Raw genomic sequence first — 18,471 nt, 5'->3', positions numbered from 1 at the left:
TAGATCATTTTGGAGGCAGAGAAGAATGACTAGGAGGAGTAATTAGAGCCAAAATGTTAGGAGGCTATTGCAAAAACAGCAAAAGATTGTGTGAATATGGAGCTTTGCAGAAAACAGGATTGGAAAATTCATAAGACTTAGAGGCCAATTAAATGAATGAGTGAAGAGGAGGAAAGGGAAGAATACTCTGAGGTATTTAGATTGGGTAGCATGGTGGATAACAATGCCAGAAACAGAGAGGAGGAATAAATGTGGATAATGATTTCACTGGGAATATACTGAGCTTAAGGTACCCATTGGACATCGAATGAATATGTCAGTTGGACGTTTGAGTTCACTCACAAGAGCTGTGGAATTGAGAGCCTTCAAACCATCACAGATAAGCTCATCCAAGGTAAAAGTATATTTTACCTATACTATAGGTGAAAAGTATAAAATATAGGAAAAAGGAGGAAGAACAGAACTTGAGGCCATCCACATTTAAGAAGGAAGAAGAGGCAACATAAAAAGACTGGGAAAAGAAGCAGAAAGGTATGGGAGCAGGAGGGAAAACCGGTAGATTCAAGTGAAAAGAAAGTTTAATGAATGAAGGAGATGCTAGATAACATAGAATGGGGACTGCAGAGGTATTTCAGAAAATATGGGACAATTTGATTCAAAGAAATTTCAGTAAAATTTTGGAGGACACACAGATGGCAAGAAATTGAGATAGGAACTTGAAGTGAAAAAACATTTGGTGGTAAAGGGAAAGAAACTGAGGTAGTTTTGTTTTTCTTTGTTTTTACAAAGTGGGAGGCAAAGTTAACAATGAAGTTAGAGGGCAAGATGAATTGAAGATCTTAAAGAATAAAAAGAACAAGTACAGGAAATGGAAAAAAGAACTGATTAGAAATGAATGCATTATAGATCCAACAGACATAGGTAATCATAAATTTATAACCAGGGCTGGATCAAAACAGACGCCAGATTTTTCCAACAGCCCTCAGCAACCAGGAGAAAGCACACAGTTGAGTTGATCCAAGTTTGAGAAGTGTTAAGGTGAGTGTAGAAGAAATGGTCAGAGAATGAAAGCATTTAGGGTCCCAGGGAGGGTCATTAAACTGATCCAAGGTGGGTGAGGAAATAGTGAAGGGAGAAAGAGGCCAGGTAGCTTATGAAAATGAAGGATAGAATGTCAGAAAACTGGCGTGACTCTCTATTGAGTTTTGTCTTTTTTTTTTTTTAAGACTGTTTTTTAGAGCAGTTTTAGGTTTATAACAAAACTGAGAGAAAAGTACAGAGATTTCCTATACACGCATAGCCTCTCCCATTATCAACATTACTCACCAGAATGGTACAATTTTTACCAAGAATGGATCTACTTTGACACATCATAATCACCCAAAGCTCATAGTTTACCTTAAGACAACTCTTGGTGTTGTACATTCTGTGGGTTTAGACAAAAATAAAATGGTATACCCGTTATTATCCATAATATACAGAGTTTTTTCACTACCCTAAAAATCCCCTGTGCTCTGCCTATTCAACTCTCCCGTCCCTACTCCACCCCAGCCCCAGCCCCACCTGCCATCCCTGGCAACTACTGATCATTTTACTGTCTCCAAAGTTTTGCCTTTTCTAAAATGTCATACAGTTGGAATCATACAGTTTGAAGCCTTCTCAGATTGGCTTCTTCCACATAGTAATATGCATTTACATTTTGTCCATATCTCTTCATGGCTTGATAGTTCATCTACTTTTAATACTGAATATTCCATTGCCTGGATGTACTATAGTTTATTTATCCATTCACCTACTGAAGGACATCTTGGTTCTTCCAAATTTTGGCAATTATGAACAAAGCTGCTCTAAACATCCATGGACAGGTTTCTGTGTAGACCTAAATCCAGCCTGATTGTTGGATCTTACAGTAAGAGTATGTTTAATTTGTAAGAAACAACCAAACTGTCTTCCAAAGTGGCTCTCTGCTGTGTTTTATTGCAAGGTTCATGGATGTAAGCAATGGCAGCAATGATAGGATAGTAGTCTGTACTCAGAAAGCAGAGTTTTTTAAAAATTTCAGAGCAGAGCACTTCTAAGGCACTAGTGGTTCAAAGAAGTAGCATAGTTGGTAGCAAAGGATGTGGAGGGCTCCTCAAAGTGTAGTTCTTACTATAGTCAAAAAAAAGTTATTAGGGTTCACTTCCAGGCATTTTATAATTTTTAAATATTAAAACATTAGAGTAGAATTTTAGCAGAGAATGTGAAGTCTTGAGGCACTGGGATTTGTAACACTTGCTGTTGGCCGGAACTTCTGCAGACCAGTTTTAACACCCTCTTCTAGGCTCTGAAGAAAAGATAATGAATCAGCTTGAATTGGGTTTTCCATTACTTGGAACACAGGTCCTAACTGAGATTACAAAAAATAAAACAAACAACAACAAAAACTGGCTTAAGCAAGAAGGGGATTTATTGGCTTATATCAAAAGACCAGTCCAGTAGTAGTTCAGGCTTAAGTGTTGGTTTGATTCAAGGGCTCAATGATGTTGTCAAGGACATGGTTCTTCTGTCACTCTTCTCTGTCTTTCCTGGTATCATCTCCACTGTAGGGCTGGCTTCTTATATGGTGTGTTACATTATATACTACACCACACAGAAGGAAAGTAAAACTTCTTCCCCAGAAGAAAAACCTCCAGCAAAAATTTCAGGAAAAAGAAATTCTTCTCTAATCTCACTATCCTAAAATAGATCACATGTCAAGTCCTGAATTGTGGTCAGGAGTACAATTATCCTGATCAGTTATATCTAGAAGTTGTATCTAGAGTTAGTATCCCATAAAAGCCAAGAGGGGCATGTGATCAACAGAGCAAAAATCAGGGTAGTTAATAAGAGAAGGAGAAATGTGCACAGACACATTTCATATTGTCTATTTTCTTTTAGGTTTATAGGTAATATTCCTCCCTGAATTAGGATTCTGTAATGTATAGCAAAGATATAGCCAAGAAGAAAATAAATTTAGACCAGATAATAGCACCTACTATAATGTTCCATTGTTGTTAAAAAATATTTTTCATTATATCCTCTTTCCTGTCTATGAACTCATGTTCAAATCACATCTCTGTTGATGGGAGAAGTTTCTTTGGCAGCTGCAGAAAACTACTCTGTAAATTACCATTTTTAAGAGCAGTCCAGTTCCCAGTCTGTGTCTCAAGAATCCCCTTTTTCTTTTATTCTAGGAAAAGGTATTACTGTCTTGAGGCATAAGGTAAATTCTTTTTAGTATGAAAATACAATCCTTCTTTTCTTTATCAGAATGAAAAAATAAATGCCTAGAGCTTGAGTCTTTTGCAGTCTTTTGCCTATATGTGAATTTAAAGTTCATTTTATCTTATGGCAGGAACACATCTAATTAATTTGGCATTCTTTTCTATATAGCTTTTCCTGGAGGGAGATCTAGTTTCATTTATGATGAACACGTAATTAGTAAGTTAATTTCACTTCCTATATATGCTTTGTAGCTGTCCTATTAGAGTAAGGGGGAGATGCCATGGTGAATTAAGTCCTCTGGTTATTTTAGTCACTCAAAGAGATATTTACTATGTTCCCAGAAATATGTTGGCATTAAAGTGCAATGCACTGGCCACGGCCTCCAGGAGTTCATCTAGCTGGGAAGACAGCCATGAGCTTATAAAACAGTTAAGAAACAAAGCAGAGCAGTGTGAAATTAGAGATCAGAAGTAGTACTACAGGGCGCCTGGGTGGCTCAGTTGGTTAAGCAACTACCTTCGGCTCAGGTCATGATCCCGGGGTCCTGGGATCGAGTCCCACATCACGCTCCCCCTGCTCTACGGGGAGCCTGCTTCTCTCTCTGCCTGCCACCCCCACTGCTTGTGCTCTATCAAATAAATAAATAAATAAAATCTTTTTTAAAAAAAGTAGTACTACAGAGAGCGAGGGTCACAGGAGAACAGTGTGTGGGTGGACATAGGAGGAATGAAGCTATGGTCACTCTGAGAGGCTGAGAAAGAGCCCTAGAAAAAGAGGACTTGAGCTGGACCTTACAGAATATTTAGATGGGGTAGACAGAGAAAAGACATTGGGGCATAGAGGGATGGTCCGGAGATGAAAAGGAACATTAGCATTTCAAAGACTGATATGAATCCATCCTCCCAAAGAGGAAGGACTGAGTTGGGGGAACAGTGGGAATGACTACACTGGGCTGCCCAGTTACAAACCAATGGGCAGCAGCAAGAGGAGAAGGCACCTCCCTTTGTCAAAAAAGGTTGCAATGTAAGAGAAGAGTTCAGACTCAATCATGGTTCCTAATTTTGTAACCATGTGAACACTAGGGTTGAGTCTGAGGTCATAGCAGGGCATCCAACGGAAATCCTCTTGTAAACAGTAGTGGGGATACATTCAAGCCAAATTTGGGTATGATACAATCCGAAGTTGACTTCTGGATCTGCAGACTTACTGCCAGATGGCTGCACGGTTTCTCTAATTTCATTCATCTCTTGGTCATGTGATTGGATTTTTTGGACTCTACTTATAGGATCACTCTCCTTCCAGAAGCCCTTTTGACAGAGATGTCCAACCAGAATATATAAGTAAAATAATGCTAACTATGGCTTTAATAACCTACCGGAAATACTGCAATTTTTCAAAGAATCTAATGTCCATCCTGGGAGAATACAGCTTATTGATATATTTATTACTGTGTATAGGTAGCATGACTTGTTGCTTATTTAACATAAAAAAAAAAACACCCAGTCTCAGCACACATATATGCACACGTATGTCACCAAATTCTAAATCTAGGTGGTCTCAAATTTAGGGCCCATTAATCTAAGGTTTTTACTTAAAACACAGATTCACGTGTCCTGGTGGAGGCCTGCAATCTACATTATGAATAAGGATCTTGTAGCAGAAGAATATTCTTTGGAAAAATACTACTTTAACTCCCAGGTGTTAAGCTCTCTCAACCAGTGTGCCTGGTTTTAGATGTTCAATAAATATTTACTGTATTGTATTAATGTATTCCCAGACCTAATAGCAACAAGGCACACTTCTTGGCTACCTAAATATATCAAGCCTTCCAAGGGAAAACTATCATTTGATTGATCCCACGTAAGAGAATATAGCAAGGTGCTATATACATGAACTTCACTTGAAGTCAGCCAATCTGGGGTTTATCTCCACTTTCTTGACAAGTCATTAGCCCCCAACCAAATAAATTATTTTTCTTCATTCTTCCATTTACCACACCAGCAGCTCAATGGGGTAGGCAGTTAAAGATGGAGAAGTAAAAACTTATTAAATAAAATTCAATATAAACATGAATTGTACTGTATTTTTTTTTTTTTTTTGTAATTTACTACAAATGAGATCTCTAGATCGTAAGTTCCTCCCTATATGATTCTGGGCCTTACATACTGAGCCAAGTTCTGAAGATAGTTTTTGAATCCTTGCTGATTTTTGCTCATTCTTTAATATTACTGTGACATAGTTATTGATTTATTAATTGAATGCATTAATTTTTAAGATGAAATTCTGGCAATTTAAATTAAATGGTATTTGACTTATTATAAATGACTTTCAATATTTTTTTTAAGCCCAGAAATCATCAAGGGCTCCAAAATAAACACAACTGAGAAATCCATGGGAATTTCATATGAAGGCTTTGCTTTAAAGTTCATTAATCTCAATTAATAAAACAAAGAATCCACAAATGACTGTTCACATTTTGTCCTTTCAAAATACATTTTTAAAGGTATTCAATTAACTCTTTGCTTGTTCATGTTCTTTTTCCTTCCACCCAAAGCACGTTAATCAAAAATAGTTGTTTGTAGATCTCTAAACATATTTTAAAACCTCCAAAACTGATTATTTAAGTCATTTTTATGCAGAATTTTATCAAGACCAATTTAGTCTGAAGAGTTACTTGTAAAAGAACATGTCAGATTGCTATTTTAGAAGCATAACTAATACCCAGGTACTAACTCCCACCAGTGGATAGTAACTTTCTAAATATTGAGCAATGTATATATACACTAGGGGATGGAAATTTATCTAAATGGTGCATCCGAGAAGTGTTCCAACATCCATGCCTATTTATGAACTTAATATCTTCTTAGGCATCTCCATCTGAGTAGCTACTTTAAATTTTTAGTTGAATTCAGTTAACACATCAAGCATATATTAAAGTACAGTTTATGAAAATACATGGATGCTTATATATTTCAGACATGAAAGATCTTATGATTGCTAAAGAAAATATAATTCTTTAAGAGATTTTAGTTATTTCCTAAATGTCTTTTTTTCTCCAAACATTAGACGAAGTTGCATTGTTTACAAAAATTTATTCATACAAATTTTACACACTTTATATAACAGTTATCAAAGTCCTAGTTATAGATATCATGTGTGTAATAATACTTGGTTAAGATGTTTTTATAATCAGTTGCACACAAAATAAGAGCTCCAAGACTAACATCTACCTAAATTATCACTATATCATAAATCTGCTCCAGGTTAGTAAGGCTCTTGGCATTTCTAAAAAGTATACAAAAGATTAAACTGGGTGATCACTGTAAATGCTTGCAACTAGCCACGGGAACACTAAATTAGACTTCATAAATAAAAGGTTAACTAGAGCCCTATTTCACCACTAACAGCTGACACAAATACAGAAAACTCTGCCCATTATCCAAGAAACAAATAATTAAGACTAAAATGCAAGCCGATGTGTTGCAGCATTGTAGGGCCACTAAATAGCCATCTGTGATTCGTGGCGATTTAAAAGGCGAAGAAAGGCACTAAAGCTGCAAACTGCATCCCGTGTCACATTGCCTGAGGAGACTGCAGAATTAAAGAAAGATTGATCCCATACACAGGACTCGGGCATAGATCGAATGCCTCTGTGCTTTCTCTGTTTGCAATGTGATCTCCTGGCAGCATCCATCCCGCCTGGGAATGCAAATCCAATTCTGTTTTCTTTGATTTATGACTTCGTACTGAATCAAATCCGTAAAGGAAAAAGAAAAGTCCTTTAAACTTTACAAGCTAATGTTTAATCTTTTCTTGTTCTCTTTTTTTTTTTTCCCAAAAGAATCTGTGCCTGAATTTTGGGAGTTTGGCTGGTTTGCCTGTTGTAGCTTGATCTGGTTGCTGGGTGAAGGTTCTTTTGTTTATAGAGATTACTCACATGTTCAAGGAATTGATAGGAAACAGACAGACATGCTTTCTGTAGCCAAGAAAGGATACAAGGGGGAGGTTCTCAAGGTCTGTTGGAGCTTGCTTACCTCACTTTTGACCACAAATATAATATAGTACTCATACATATGAAGATGAGGTTTAAATGATTTATCAGTTAGAAAAACTGAGCAACATGTGAACACTACACATTCTAATATGACAAAGGTTGGTTTTATGAAATAAATTTTACTAAGCAATAAGCCATAATGTAGAAAAATACATTTTACCTACAAACTCAATAAACAAGAAACAAAAGGTTCATATTTAGTGCATAATTACTTAGTGGTAACTACACAGGGGTTCGTAAACTTTACAATAAGTGCTTGCATCAGACGACAAAAAAAGTAAGAAGCATTCACAAGTTTAAGAGAAATGAATGAAAAATGGTAACCGGTACTTCAACAGTGCAAGAGGGTGGGAAAGAGTCTTCAGAAAATCACAAAAGTGTGGCTCCTACAGAGCCGGGTTCAAAGGGGAGCATCCTGGTCATTTCACAAGATGAGAAGCATTGACAGCACTGGAGAAAAACACATTGTACTTTGCATCCATTTCCAATATCCAGCGCCCAAAGTCAGTCAGGCAGGGGACCTGTGGTGGGACTCGGCTTACCCTCAGCCTCCCAGACCTGGGGCAGCTCCAAACCAGTCCCTCTCCAGGGTCCTCCTCTGACTGCTTTATGCTCTGCCTCTTCCAATACACCTACATTTCCTTCACTCTGTTCCAATTGCCCTAACCTCGGGATATTGAGTTTCCTGGAAGTACAAAAAAGGGAGATTTTTCTACCAAGTCTCCCTTCTCTGTACAACCCAACACTTCCCCCAGGGAGTGGTGTGAATTCTGGGGAGAAGCACAATTTGCACTGAGCTGTTGTTTTTATCAGGAGAATTTCCTCTGGGCTGAGAGTCTGAAGAGAGACAAGTACACATAAAAGTAGAATCAAAGAAAGCAGAAGTATTGGAATTGCCACCCAGCGAGGGGGACAAAAGGGGACAGTCCTAGTTGAGTTCAGCTGGGACTGTAGCAACCTGCCCCAGAGACTCGCTAGGAAAGAATGCCCTTCAGCAATTCTCCCAAATCATTACCTCCAAATCTCCCTGGAGCAGGGCATCGTTATGTACAGTAGCAAATGGTCAGTATTAATATCTTCAGGCCTGTCGTGGATAAAAATACTATCCTTTTAATTCCATTTTACAAAAATAGGAGTAATATTCAAAACAATGATTGTCTATTTTTCTATTTATTTTATATAAAAACATAAACAGCTCAGGCGAATTTTCAATCCTTGTGCACACTCTGTATGAACTGCTATTATACCTATAAATATTCTTAATATATATATTTGTAATATATATATCAATAATTGGTCCACAAAGTATATCTGTGCATTCTCTAGTGCTTTGTAAAAAGAAAAAAACAATATTATCAAAATATTCATTTAATGGCTTTACTTCATACATAAATACATGTTTGGATAGAACACATGAGCGATGACTGTTCAGTCAGTTGGGAAAGTGACTTGTCATTGTGTCAGGATTGTATACACAAGGTAGCTGGTAACTCACCACTACAAATACGCTATTCGGCGTCCTTTGTTTTTAACCCTTTGTTTATACCTTTTCCCTAGGACGGCGGCCAAGTATTTCTTGACAGCCATTTGTTTCCGGTAGCGACTGTAGCTGTCGGTGAAGATTCCGTCTGAGTGGCGCTTGGAGAGAGACTCCGAGTCGTCCTCCGCGCCGCCGCCTAGGTTCCCACTGCAAGGAAAGGGGTCGGGAAGAGGTGGCGGGGCGGGAGACACAGATTCAATAGCTGCGGGGAGCAGGTGGGCCCCACCCCACGCGGGAGCCTTCAGGGAAGGCACGGCTCTCATTGCCCACCGCGCCGCCTTCCTCTGCCAATAAGCAGCCGGAGGGGAGGGCTGTGATGGAAACCCCTCATTCCTCCCTCCCCACCGAGGCTTTCCTGGCACTAAATCCTTACGGAAGGGACCCGAGATGAGGTCCGGGCCAGAGGCATGCGCGAGTCACGCCTAACCTGTCCCCAAATACTGCCCTTTGAGATTTGACCATCCGCGCTTTTGCACTAACTTGTCCTAACTGTTCCTCTCACCCCTCCCACCACCACCCCCCTCCCCGGTACAGAAAAAATAACCAGAGAGCCCCAAGTGCCACGTTGGCTGCTTCCTGGGAGTTTTACATCGATTCTGCAATTCCTAGTCAGACATGAGCACTCCTCCCCTTCCGCACGCTAAGTTGAAAAACGTGGTAACAATATAAGTCGACAGGCTGTAGGCAATATTTTTCATCACATGAATTATTCATTGCGAAAAATGTAATCTGTTTCCCCATGGGCTTTATTAAAACGTTGCCTTCTGCTGAGAGATGCTCCACGCAAGCCCTGTGCTCTGTCTGGGTTTGTCTGGCACGCGCAAGAACTGTTTGTTTCCCTAACTGCCCAAATTTGAGGATTTGTTGGGTTTCGATTTGAATTTACAGTAAAAGAATGGTTTTAAAAAAAAAAAATCATGCTTAGAAGAAATTATAGCAAATCGTCCCGCGAAGCTCGAAGGTTTTCAATGACTGGGAGAGGGGAGAGGGGAGGGAAGGAGACTATTTGGTTTTTCTTTGTTTTTTTAATTCAAAACGATCAAACTCCCCGGTTTCTTTGCCCTCTCCTTGCCTCTTGCCTCTCAGAACTGTCTCGCCAAACTTAAGGCGCTACATCAGAACCTTCGCCTGTGATCGCCCGCCCGCCCCGAAGACCCTGCGGCGCAGACGCACCCTCGGGCCCACGCGCACGCACGAACGCAGACGCGGCACCGCCCACCCCGCGCGCGCTCGCACGGACACCCACCCCGGAGCTCGCGCGCCGTTCTGCGCCGCTTAACTCTTTCGCAAACTCTTACCCCAGGCCCTTGGCCACGAGTGTCTGCAGGTATTTCCTGGCGGACAGCTGGTCCCGTACTTTGCGGTAGGCCTTGTTAAGGATCCCTTGGGCGACATCTCTAACGGGGAGGCAAAGTGAGCGCCCGAGGTCACTGACTTTGTCCCCAAGAGGTCGCCCCAGGCCCCCAGCTGGGCACGCACGCGCCTCGGCGCTTCGGGAGGCTGACGGGAAGCCCCTCCGGAGGCACAAAACTAGCGAATTACTCTTTCGGGATGTTCCCGCGACTGACTGCTAGGAACGGGAGTTCCTGCTGTCCTCCAGGGATGGCAGGCATCGAATCTGGTTGGGGCGCGCACTCCCGGCCATTCCTTGGGCCACAGACCTTTTGGTCCCGCGCGACCCTTACGGCCACACAGACCGACCCGCTACTAACTTTCTGTCGCTCTCATGGGTACCAGCCAGAGAGAAAAGAGGCTTGAGGGGTTTTATGAAAAACAACCTATTCGGTGGGCCACCACCCTACCCCTCCCGCCACCTCAGTCCCGGGCCGTAGCGGAGGCCGCGCGGGTGGTACCTCTTCTCTGCGGGGTAGTAGAGCGCGTAGGCGTCGCGCAGCGCGGAGGCGGGGCTCCCCACGCCGGGAGGGTCAGAGTCGTAGAAGTACTGCAGCGGGTTTCCGTCCACGTCGTACGCCTCGTCCTCCGGCCTGCGGGGATAGCCGGGGAGGTAGAAGGAGTGGTCAGTGTAAGTCCCTCCCCGGCTCTGCAAGGACCCAGAGAAAGGGGCTCGCGATTGATTTTCCTTCTTTCTAAAGGTCCCCCCACGGAGAATTGACACTTCTTCCGGGACGGAGGAGGGGGTAGAGGGAAGGCGAAAGAAAGTACACTCAAGAGAAATTCCCCATCCCTCCAAGTTGCTCTCCGACCCGTCCTCTCGCGGATAAAGGGTCGCCCTTGCAGGGCCCTGGGAAGCCGAGATGTCTGTGCCGACCCGGTACGCCTGGCCATCGAAGAGGATCTACCTCCCTACGGGCCTGGCGCCTGAGCCCCAAACAAGCAGCCACGGGCGGGGACGAGAGACAAGACGCAGGCCAAGGCGAAGACCCGATAGGGAGGCCCAGAGAGAAACAGAGGGAGGGTGGATGGGTGGGGTGTGCGGCGCCCGACTCCGCCAGCCACCCCCACCAGCCTCTGAGCCCAGGGGAGCCCTTCCCCGCGCAGATGTAGGTCACGGAGAACCTCCGACTTCTATTTTGGGCGGGAGAGGATCTGGCAGGAACATGAATAATAGATGCCCCTAAACTTAGCCTGTTTGGCCGTGGCTCATTCTGTGGCATGTCCGCGCACTCTGGTGCTCCTCGCCCGAGGAAAGTGCCAGGCACTCGGGACTTTGAAAATTGCTAGGAGTGAAATAGGACTTTTAAATCCGCTAAATAAATAGTTCGCGCTAATCTGTTAGGGATGTTGGGCGGCGGAAAGGGAAAGGGTCAACAGGGGACGGAGAGCCAACAGGAGCGCCGCGGTCTCGAAGTCGCCCTTGCCTAGCGCCTCTATCCTTGATATAGGACGGGAAGTGATGGGCTAAAACGCAAAACCCCCTCGCTTTGGGCCGCTGGAGAGAGTCGGAACGCGGCCAGGGCAAGTAGCGCTCTCTAGTAGGGTTTAGAGTCGTACTTCGTTATTCTGTTCGCCTTTCCTCCATCCGTGGAGAGGTAAGGACAAGGCAAGCACATGCCTCCGTCAGCCCCACACCCACCCTTCGTCGGCGACGCGCCTCTTCTATAGCCCAGCTTCCCAGAGTCCCCGGGTCTTTCTGGCCACTTTCATCCCTGCCCCGTGTCCGGATGCTGGAATCCTAATATTGAAGTCAGAACCCATCTCTCCGGCCAAATCAATGGTCAGCGGCCCCTAAAGGCGACCTTTCTTGGGCGCGGCTCCGAGAAGCAGCTTTGCCGGCAGAAGGCGCGCTCCTAGCTGCAGGGAGCCGGGAGCCCAGCGGAGCGCGGAAGCTGCGTTGCAAAGGGAGCTTCCACTCTCAGGCTGACCACCCCAGGACTTTGGGGCTGCGTAAGGAACCTGGCAGTGCCAACCGATTAGAAACCAGGGGTTAAGAAAAAAGCCAGGATTACTCCAGCCTCGGGCGGGCAGGGTTGTCCTGGTCCTGCCTGCCTGCCTGCTTTCTCTTCCTCCTGCCTTGCATCCGTTTCATCCGTTCCTCCCCTTTCCTTTCAAGACCTCCAAACAAGCTCCCCCTTCCTTTCAGATTCATTCTTGTTCTTCCTTCTCTCAGATCGCTTTTCCTCAACCATACCCGGCCAACACTCCTCCTCCCCAAGACAGTCTGAGATTCAAATTGCAGTTGGAAAATGTATCACTTGAGAGAAAGCTCTTCCAGGGGAAAGAATTCGAATTGAAGCGAAAGGGAGATCAGAGGAGAGAGAGGGAGACCCCGCCCCGATAGTCCAGAACAAGCTGTAACAAAGCAAAGTCCACGGGAGCTTCACGCTCAACCCTCCAACCTGGCTGCGGGCACCAGAGAAGAAGTTCTCCTAACTCAAGCTAAGAATAGGGAAGAGAAGTCAAGCTCGGGGCCCGGCCCTGCCCCCCGCGGGCGGGGCTGGGGGAGGGGAGGTTTCTCTAGCCGGCTGAAGCTCCCTTGCTTTACCCCGGCCCCTTTGCTGCGGCGGGCTGGGCTGGGGGAGGGGCGCTGAGCCGCAGTGGAGCCTGCCCGGACCTTGTGCTGAGCCGGGTCCAGGGCCAGGGACCCGAGGCCGGACCCAGGCTGACAGCGGCGTACTGGGAGCCGGTGGGGAGATGGTCATAGCCGGGACCGCGCAACTGCAGGAGGACGACCAGGAGGAAGTGTTAGGGGAAACCAAGCCTCAGCTCAGCCCGGGCGGCCAGCACCTACCTGATTCCAGGAAACCGGAGTCCTGCGGCGGCAGGTGAGCAGTAGACGCTGCTGTGCATTATTATCCCGTAGACCAGGAGGGCCAGCCTCGCTCCGCTACACATGGTCATTCTGCGCAGAAGGGAAAAGAGGGCACACAGCTGTCAGAACGCCCCTGGCCTTTCACCCGCCAACCCCAGGAAACTCCCCGAGCTGGGGGAGGGACAGAGCAAAGCTCCGGCTCCCAGTGTTGAATACCGCTTAATGACAGCCTGTGCGCACCCTGCCACTTCCCTCTCGCTATAGTGAGAAAAAAATATGTATATACCTAGAGCCCGATAACTCGCCAAACCTGGTGCGAAGGAACGCTAACTCGTACCCTGATGCTGAGGGGTGAAAGAATCAACAAAGGAGTCGTTTGGTTTGGTAAGATATTTTTCCCCTTACCATTCAACTCTTACCGCTGCTAGGAGAGGTTTGTTGCCAAGTAAGACGGCGGGCAAAGGGCTCCTCCAAGTTTCTGCGCTGGAGTCACAACCCAAGAGGCATCACCGTCTGGCGTTAGTGTCTGAGAAGCCGCAGGAATGAGCAGGAGCAGCAGGAGGAGCTGGAGGACTTGTTTGCTGAGGCCAGTATTCTGTTCAAAAGTTTGCAGACGCACAGAACTAGAAGGAAGCGTGACACCGAGAGAAGGGGGCGAGGAGAGAGATGGAGAAGGAAGAAAGAGGAGGCGAGGAGCTCAAGTGGGGGTGGGAGACAAAGTGGCCTAAGTCCACCAGGAGAAAGAAGTAAGTGATTAAGGAAAAGAGGGAAAGTCAAAGAAGTAGAAGAAGGAAGAGGGAGGGCCGCAGCTCAGCTGGGGTCTGCTGGAACCGCCTGGTCAGGCAGTTGTGCAAGTCGGCAGCGCCTTCTCTGCTCTGAGGTCCCTCTGGCTGTGTCTGAAGCTGCGGCTTCTGCAGCTGCTGATGCCAGTGGTTACAGAGGTGACCGGCCCTATGCTCCTATTTATATGTGCAGTTAGCAGAAATCTATCTGAACGTGGTTTTAGAAGAGCCTTCCTTGTCAACATCTGTCTGCCTGTGGCCTTTAAGTACAGAATATTTTGTTGCACTGTTGCGCTCCGATTTTTATTCATGGAATGACTTCCTTTTTTTTTTTTTTTTTTTCAGTCACGTAATGATCGGGTATCAGAAAAAGACGTCAGCATCCTAGTCCCTCAAGGAACATATTAACTATTCTGTGCTGTCCTCTTGGATGATAAGATCCGGAGTCATCGACTTCTCATAAACACCTTTCACTCATACAATCCAATTTTTAAGAAGTGCAGTTATTTTGATGGTTTTCAATTTTACCCATTTCTCAAGATGGGTAACGAATTCATAGAATTTCAAGGATGGTAAAAGTCATGTTTTTAATTATGTCACTACGATTTCTCTTTACTTTTCATCAAGCCCCAGCAATCAGAGCTCTGGTCTCTGGAATTAAGCACCATCAAGCTCTCCTATTAATAAATTTAATTTAGATCTCCTAATTTCTTGCGTATGTTCTTTTAGATAGACAATTAAATGTGGAAGTCGTTTTGTTTTTAAAGGGAAGTCTTGGAGGATTTTCAGTAAATCGCTAATGAGTCTGGCTGTCGTTGACAGTCTGGCTATGAGTAGATTGATTAGACTTAAAGCTGCGACCCGATCGCGGCCTGTGGAGCTGTCCAAGCTCTGAGTGCTGAATTCTGGTCGCAGATGCTACAAACATTGAAAATTGCTGTTGGTTTAATTTTTCACCAGAGCCTCTAAATCTGAAGATTTGGCACTGATACTATTAATGTGGCAATTCACTGTCCAAGTCTCCCCACTGTTCAGATACGTTCCCCCTTTGCAGTGTCCATGAATACCCTTAATGCTGAGAACAGTCAGACCCTGCCTACATTTGAGTAAAGAGCATTGTGTTTCCTGTTAGTTCTGGTTTTTAGATCTCTAGATGGCCTATTTGAACACCTTCACACTTTCTGTGGCTCTTACTGATTTCAAAGATTGAAACTGTGAAATTGTATTTTCCACAAAACTTGAAATTTTAAGAATTTGGTAGTGAGAAATACGTTATTCCCCTTTATTTACAACTTGAGTTCTGTTTGGGGAAATACAGACAGACTGGGAAAGTGTGAGGATTCCCAGTACAAGTTCACTTGCTGAGGGTTTCTAACGGGAATCCCTCCATTGGGAACCGTTAAAAAATTTTTTTAGCTGAAAATGACGTGGGAAAGCAATAAGAGAAGACTACAGCCACCCGGAGGCTTTCAAGCCCCTGGGCAATTTAAGAAGATTCCTAAATTTCTACTCCAGTAAGAGAAAATCAAGTCTATTTCTTTTTATTGCTCAAAGGAAATAGAACCATCAATAACCATTAGTGTGCATTTTAATTATTTGGACCTTAAACAAAACTTAGAGGAAATGGCAATTTAGTGGGAGTATTTCCTATTATAATTTGGAGCTAACATTTAAATAAGCTATATTAGTTCTGCATGCTTTTCCTAAGACAAAATTATAATGTTTCTCATTCAGAATGCCTTTCCTACTTTCTTTTTTAAGATCTAATATTTCCTTCAAGAAGACAAAGTTTTGCTCATTCCTGGGCATTAATGACCAGAGGCTACTCGCTGCTTCTTAGTTTATTCCTGGGGATGCTCCAGATTACCTGCCTGCAATAACCACATCTATGTGGGGATGTATCTCTTTGTCTCCAGTGCATGTGTTCGCATATTTATGTTGGAGTATTTACATGCATGTGTTCTGTGTTCAGCTCTGCCTCTGGAGTAAATTCTCACACAAAGAGCCTGCGGTGAACACGACCAACCGGATAATCAAGCAGAGACATCTTTCTTACTAAAGCGCCCAAAGCTATTACCGACGGTGACTTTCCTGTCTTCCGCCTTGCTTCGCGTCAAAGGTGAACCCGATTAAAAAATCCTTACTCTTCCCACCCACGCGAATTCTGAAATGAGTTCAATCTGTAGAAACATTTGAAAATTTCCAAGACTCCCTGTACAAATTCACTACTCAACTTTAGTAAAGGGAGCCACCATGTGGGGAGAATGTTGACTTCACGGCCTATCAAAAAGAAAACCACAAACAACATTAACTTTGTGGGGTGCGTGACGGAACTACTGGCTCCGGGGCCCGCCAGAATCTTAACTGTGCCCTAGTTTGCAAGGGCTGTGCCACTTCCACTCTGCTCAGCTTAGGCACTCAGGACCTAACTAGGCGCGGAACTCGGGGCCCAGCAAGCACTCCATCACCGAGGGCCTTGAGGCCTGAACCCATTCACGAAAGTGAAAGACTAAGCAAAGAAATCATTTGGAGATTCTTAGTCACTGACCTTCAGAAAATCAAGCTTCCAAGACCCAACCGTTGCTGGGCACAATCTAAAGACCTGCCCAGCCGGGACCCACAGCTGCCTGGGGGAATCGAGTTAGGGACAGGACGGTCCCACGGATCTTTCGAGCCACTGACGGTCTCTGATTAGGCGACTTTGGCGTCCTTTGAGTAAAGAAGCTTTCCTATTCTCAAAAGTTCTGGCCCTGGGCCCTTGAGCCCGGGGGATACCGGGAAGGCTGCGGAAGGGGAGGAACTAGAAGCTGAGGACCGGACTCCAACAAAACTGCGAGAGTCTGTGGTTGCATCCCCACCTCGCCAAATCCTCCCGCGTGAGCGTAGGCTCCTCCTGCTTTCTGTTGGATGGAGGCAAATACCGGGCAACGGATGTCTCAAAGACCAAAACTATCCCCCAAGTCCTCCCTGAGAGTAGTAATTTGCTGTTAATATCGAGGAACATTCTAATCAGAATGTTAACTGCCGCTGCTTTCGGGGAGCATTTGTGTCTGGGGAGCGGCGAAGAAGAGGGGTGCATCAGGTAGAAATGTGGAGCTGGAAAGGCCCGGACCAGCACTGACGAAGTGTCCCGGCCGAGGCCACTTAGGAAACCGCGTCTGGTACGGACTAGTTCATTGCAAATGCAGACACGATCTGGCTTAAAGCGAGGCCTGGGGCCTTCGAGGAGTGTTCACCCAACGCATCCTTTCTGGGAGAAGGGGAAAGAGGAGGGAGAGTGAAAGGAGAACCGGGGCAGGACAGGGCAGGGCACGACAAGGGGGAGAGCCTTCCAATTTTATCCTGATCTCACCCTGGTTCTCTCCCAAAGAGATGTTTACATCCTCCTAAGGCGACTGAGGTTAAAAGCGAGAGAAACCGTCAGATATCCTGTATATAACTGAAAACGACAGGGGAGAAAAGGGAGGGAATGAAGAAGGGACCCAAAAGTTAGAACTTCCTTTCAATTAACAGATAACACAAAGGAATTTCAAGTACCCTTTCAGGCAACCCCGTCCTGTCCCCACAACGTTCACCAGACCTAGTAGAATTCCTAGGCAGCAAAGTTTCTTTCCTGGCTGTGGAAGCGAAGACTGGTGTAGACTAGACTAGACTGGAATCACATCTAGTTAGAAAAGCTAATGCAACCACGGAAATCTTGCCAGTGGTAGGTTTCTCCTACGTCCTCTGAGAGCAGGAGGGACAGAAGGCATCCCTCTGGGGCTATGCCTCCACCTACCCAGCACAGGCTATTTGAAAATATTTGTTGAAAATGATCAGAGACCTTGAATTTCAATCCCCTAATGTATTAATTGCTTTTTGTCCTGTTTGTCCTTAAGATATGAAAACATGACTTTTGGTCTGAAATGGTGAATCCTAGCTACAAGTCAAACTAATACTTGCCTGAATTGTTTTTTCTGGTCACTTGACACATCTGTCCTTGCTGAAGTTTCAAGCCTTGAAACCTCAATCAACACTCAAATTAAAGAATGCTTTAGCCCTTGAAAAGGTGAGTTTTGTATCCAAACAGGAGAAATATGTCTAGTATATTTACTGAGAGTTTGAATTTGCAGATAGTTTCACAACATTAGCAAATACTTGGCATAGACAGGACTCAGTTCCCTAGGGTAAGGATATTTTCACCACTTTCCTTTTGGCCTAGCTACGCATCCTACATGTAGTTTCCATGAGTTCACTTTTCCTTTTATGGCTATGTAGCCCTCCCCCATTGCCCTATACCTCCTCTCTCCCCATCCCCTACTCTTACTGATTTTTTTTAACCATATGAAAGGACATGTTTGCACACAGCATCTTCATAAATTCCTAGTATAAATAATAATAAATCTGATTAGAAAAGTCTTATATTCTCATTCTACTCATTTCTAGCCACTACTTAGCATAAGAACCAGCCTATAGTAAGCTTTTTCGGTAAACAAGCTTGATGTAAAACATCATTCCCTCATATCAGTGACAAAAGGAAATTACAAACTGTATTCAATTTCACTCTAAACTTTTTCTCTTCTGACTCTTCCAGAAAAATGTGATGACTAATGACTCATTTCATACCAATTACACCTGTAGGGAAACCCAAATGTTCTGC

General features: G+C 44.4%; 1 protein-coding gene across 1 annotated transcript; it reads right to left on the bottom strand.

Annotated features, from left to right (window-relative positions):
• Nucleotides 1–6,076: 6,076 nt before the first annotated feature.
• On the bottom strand, nt 6,077–13,197 carry ADCYAP1 (adenylate cyclase activating polypeptide 1). Its single transcript, XM_034995944.1, has 4 exons — nt 13,030–13,197; nt 10,694–10,825; nt 10,139–10,237; nt 6,077–8,987 (listed from the first exon to the last, which is right to left on the bottom strand). The coding sequence occupies exons 1-4, from the start codon at nt 13,137–13,139 to the stop codon at nt 8,798–8,800; spliced, it is 531 nt and encodes a 176-aa protein (XP_034851835.1). The 5' UTR covers nt 13,140–13,197; the 3' UTR covers nt 6,077–8,797.
• Between the last annotated feature and the right edge of the window lie 5,274 nt (nt 13,198–18,471).

Source organism: Mirounga leonina, unplaced genomic scaffold (genome assembly GCF_011800145.1).
Source record: "Mirounga leonina isolate KUSES-001 unplaced genomic scaffold, KU_Mleo_1.0 Mir_93, whole genome shotgun sequence".
Lineage (NCBI taxonomy): Eukaryota > Metazoa > Chordata > Mammalia > Carnivora > Phocidae > Mirounga > Mirounga leonina.
This window is presented reverse-complemented; position numbering and strand designations above follow the sequence as displayed.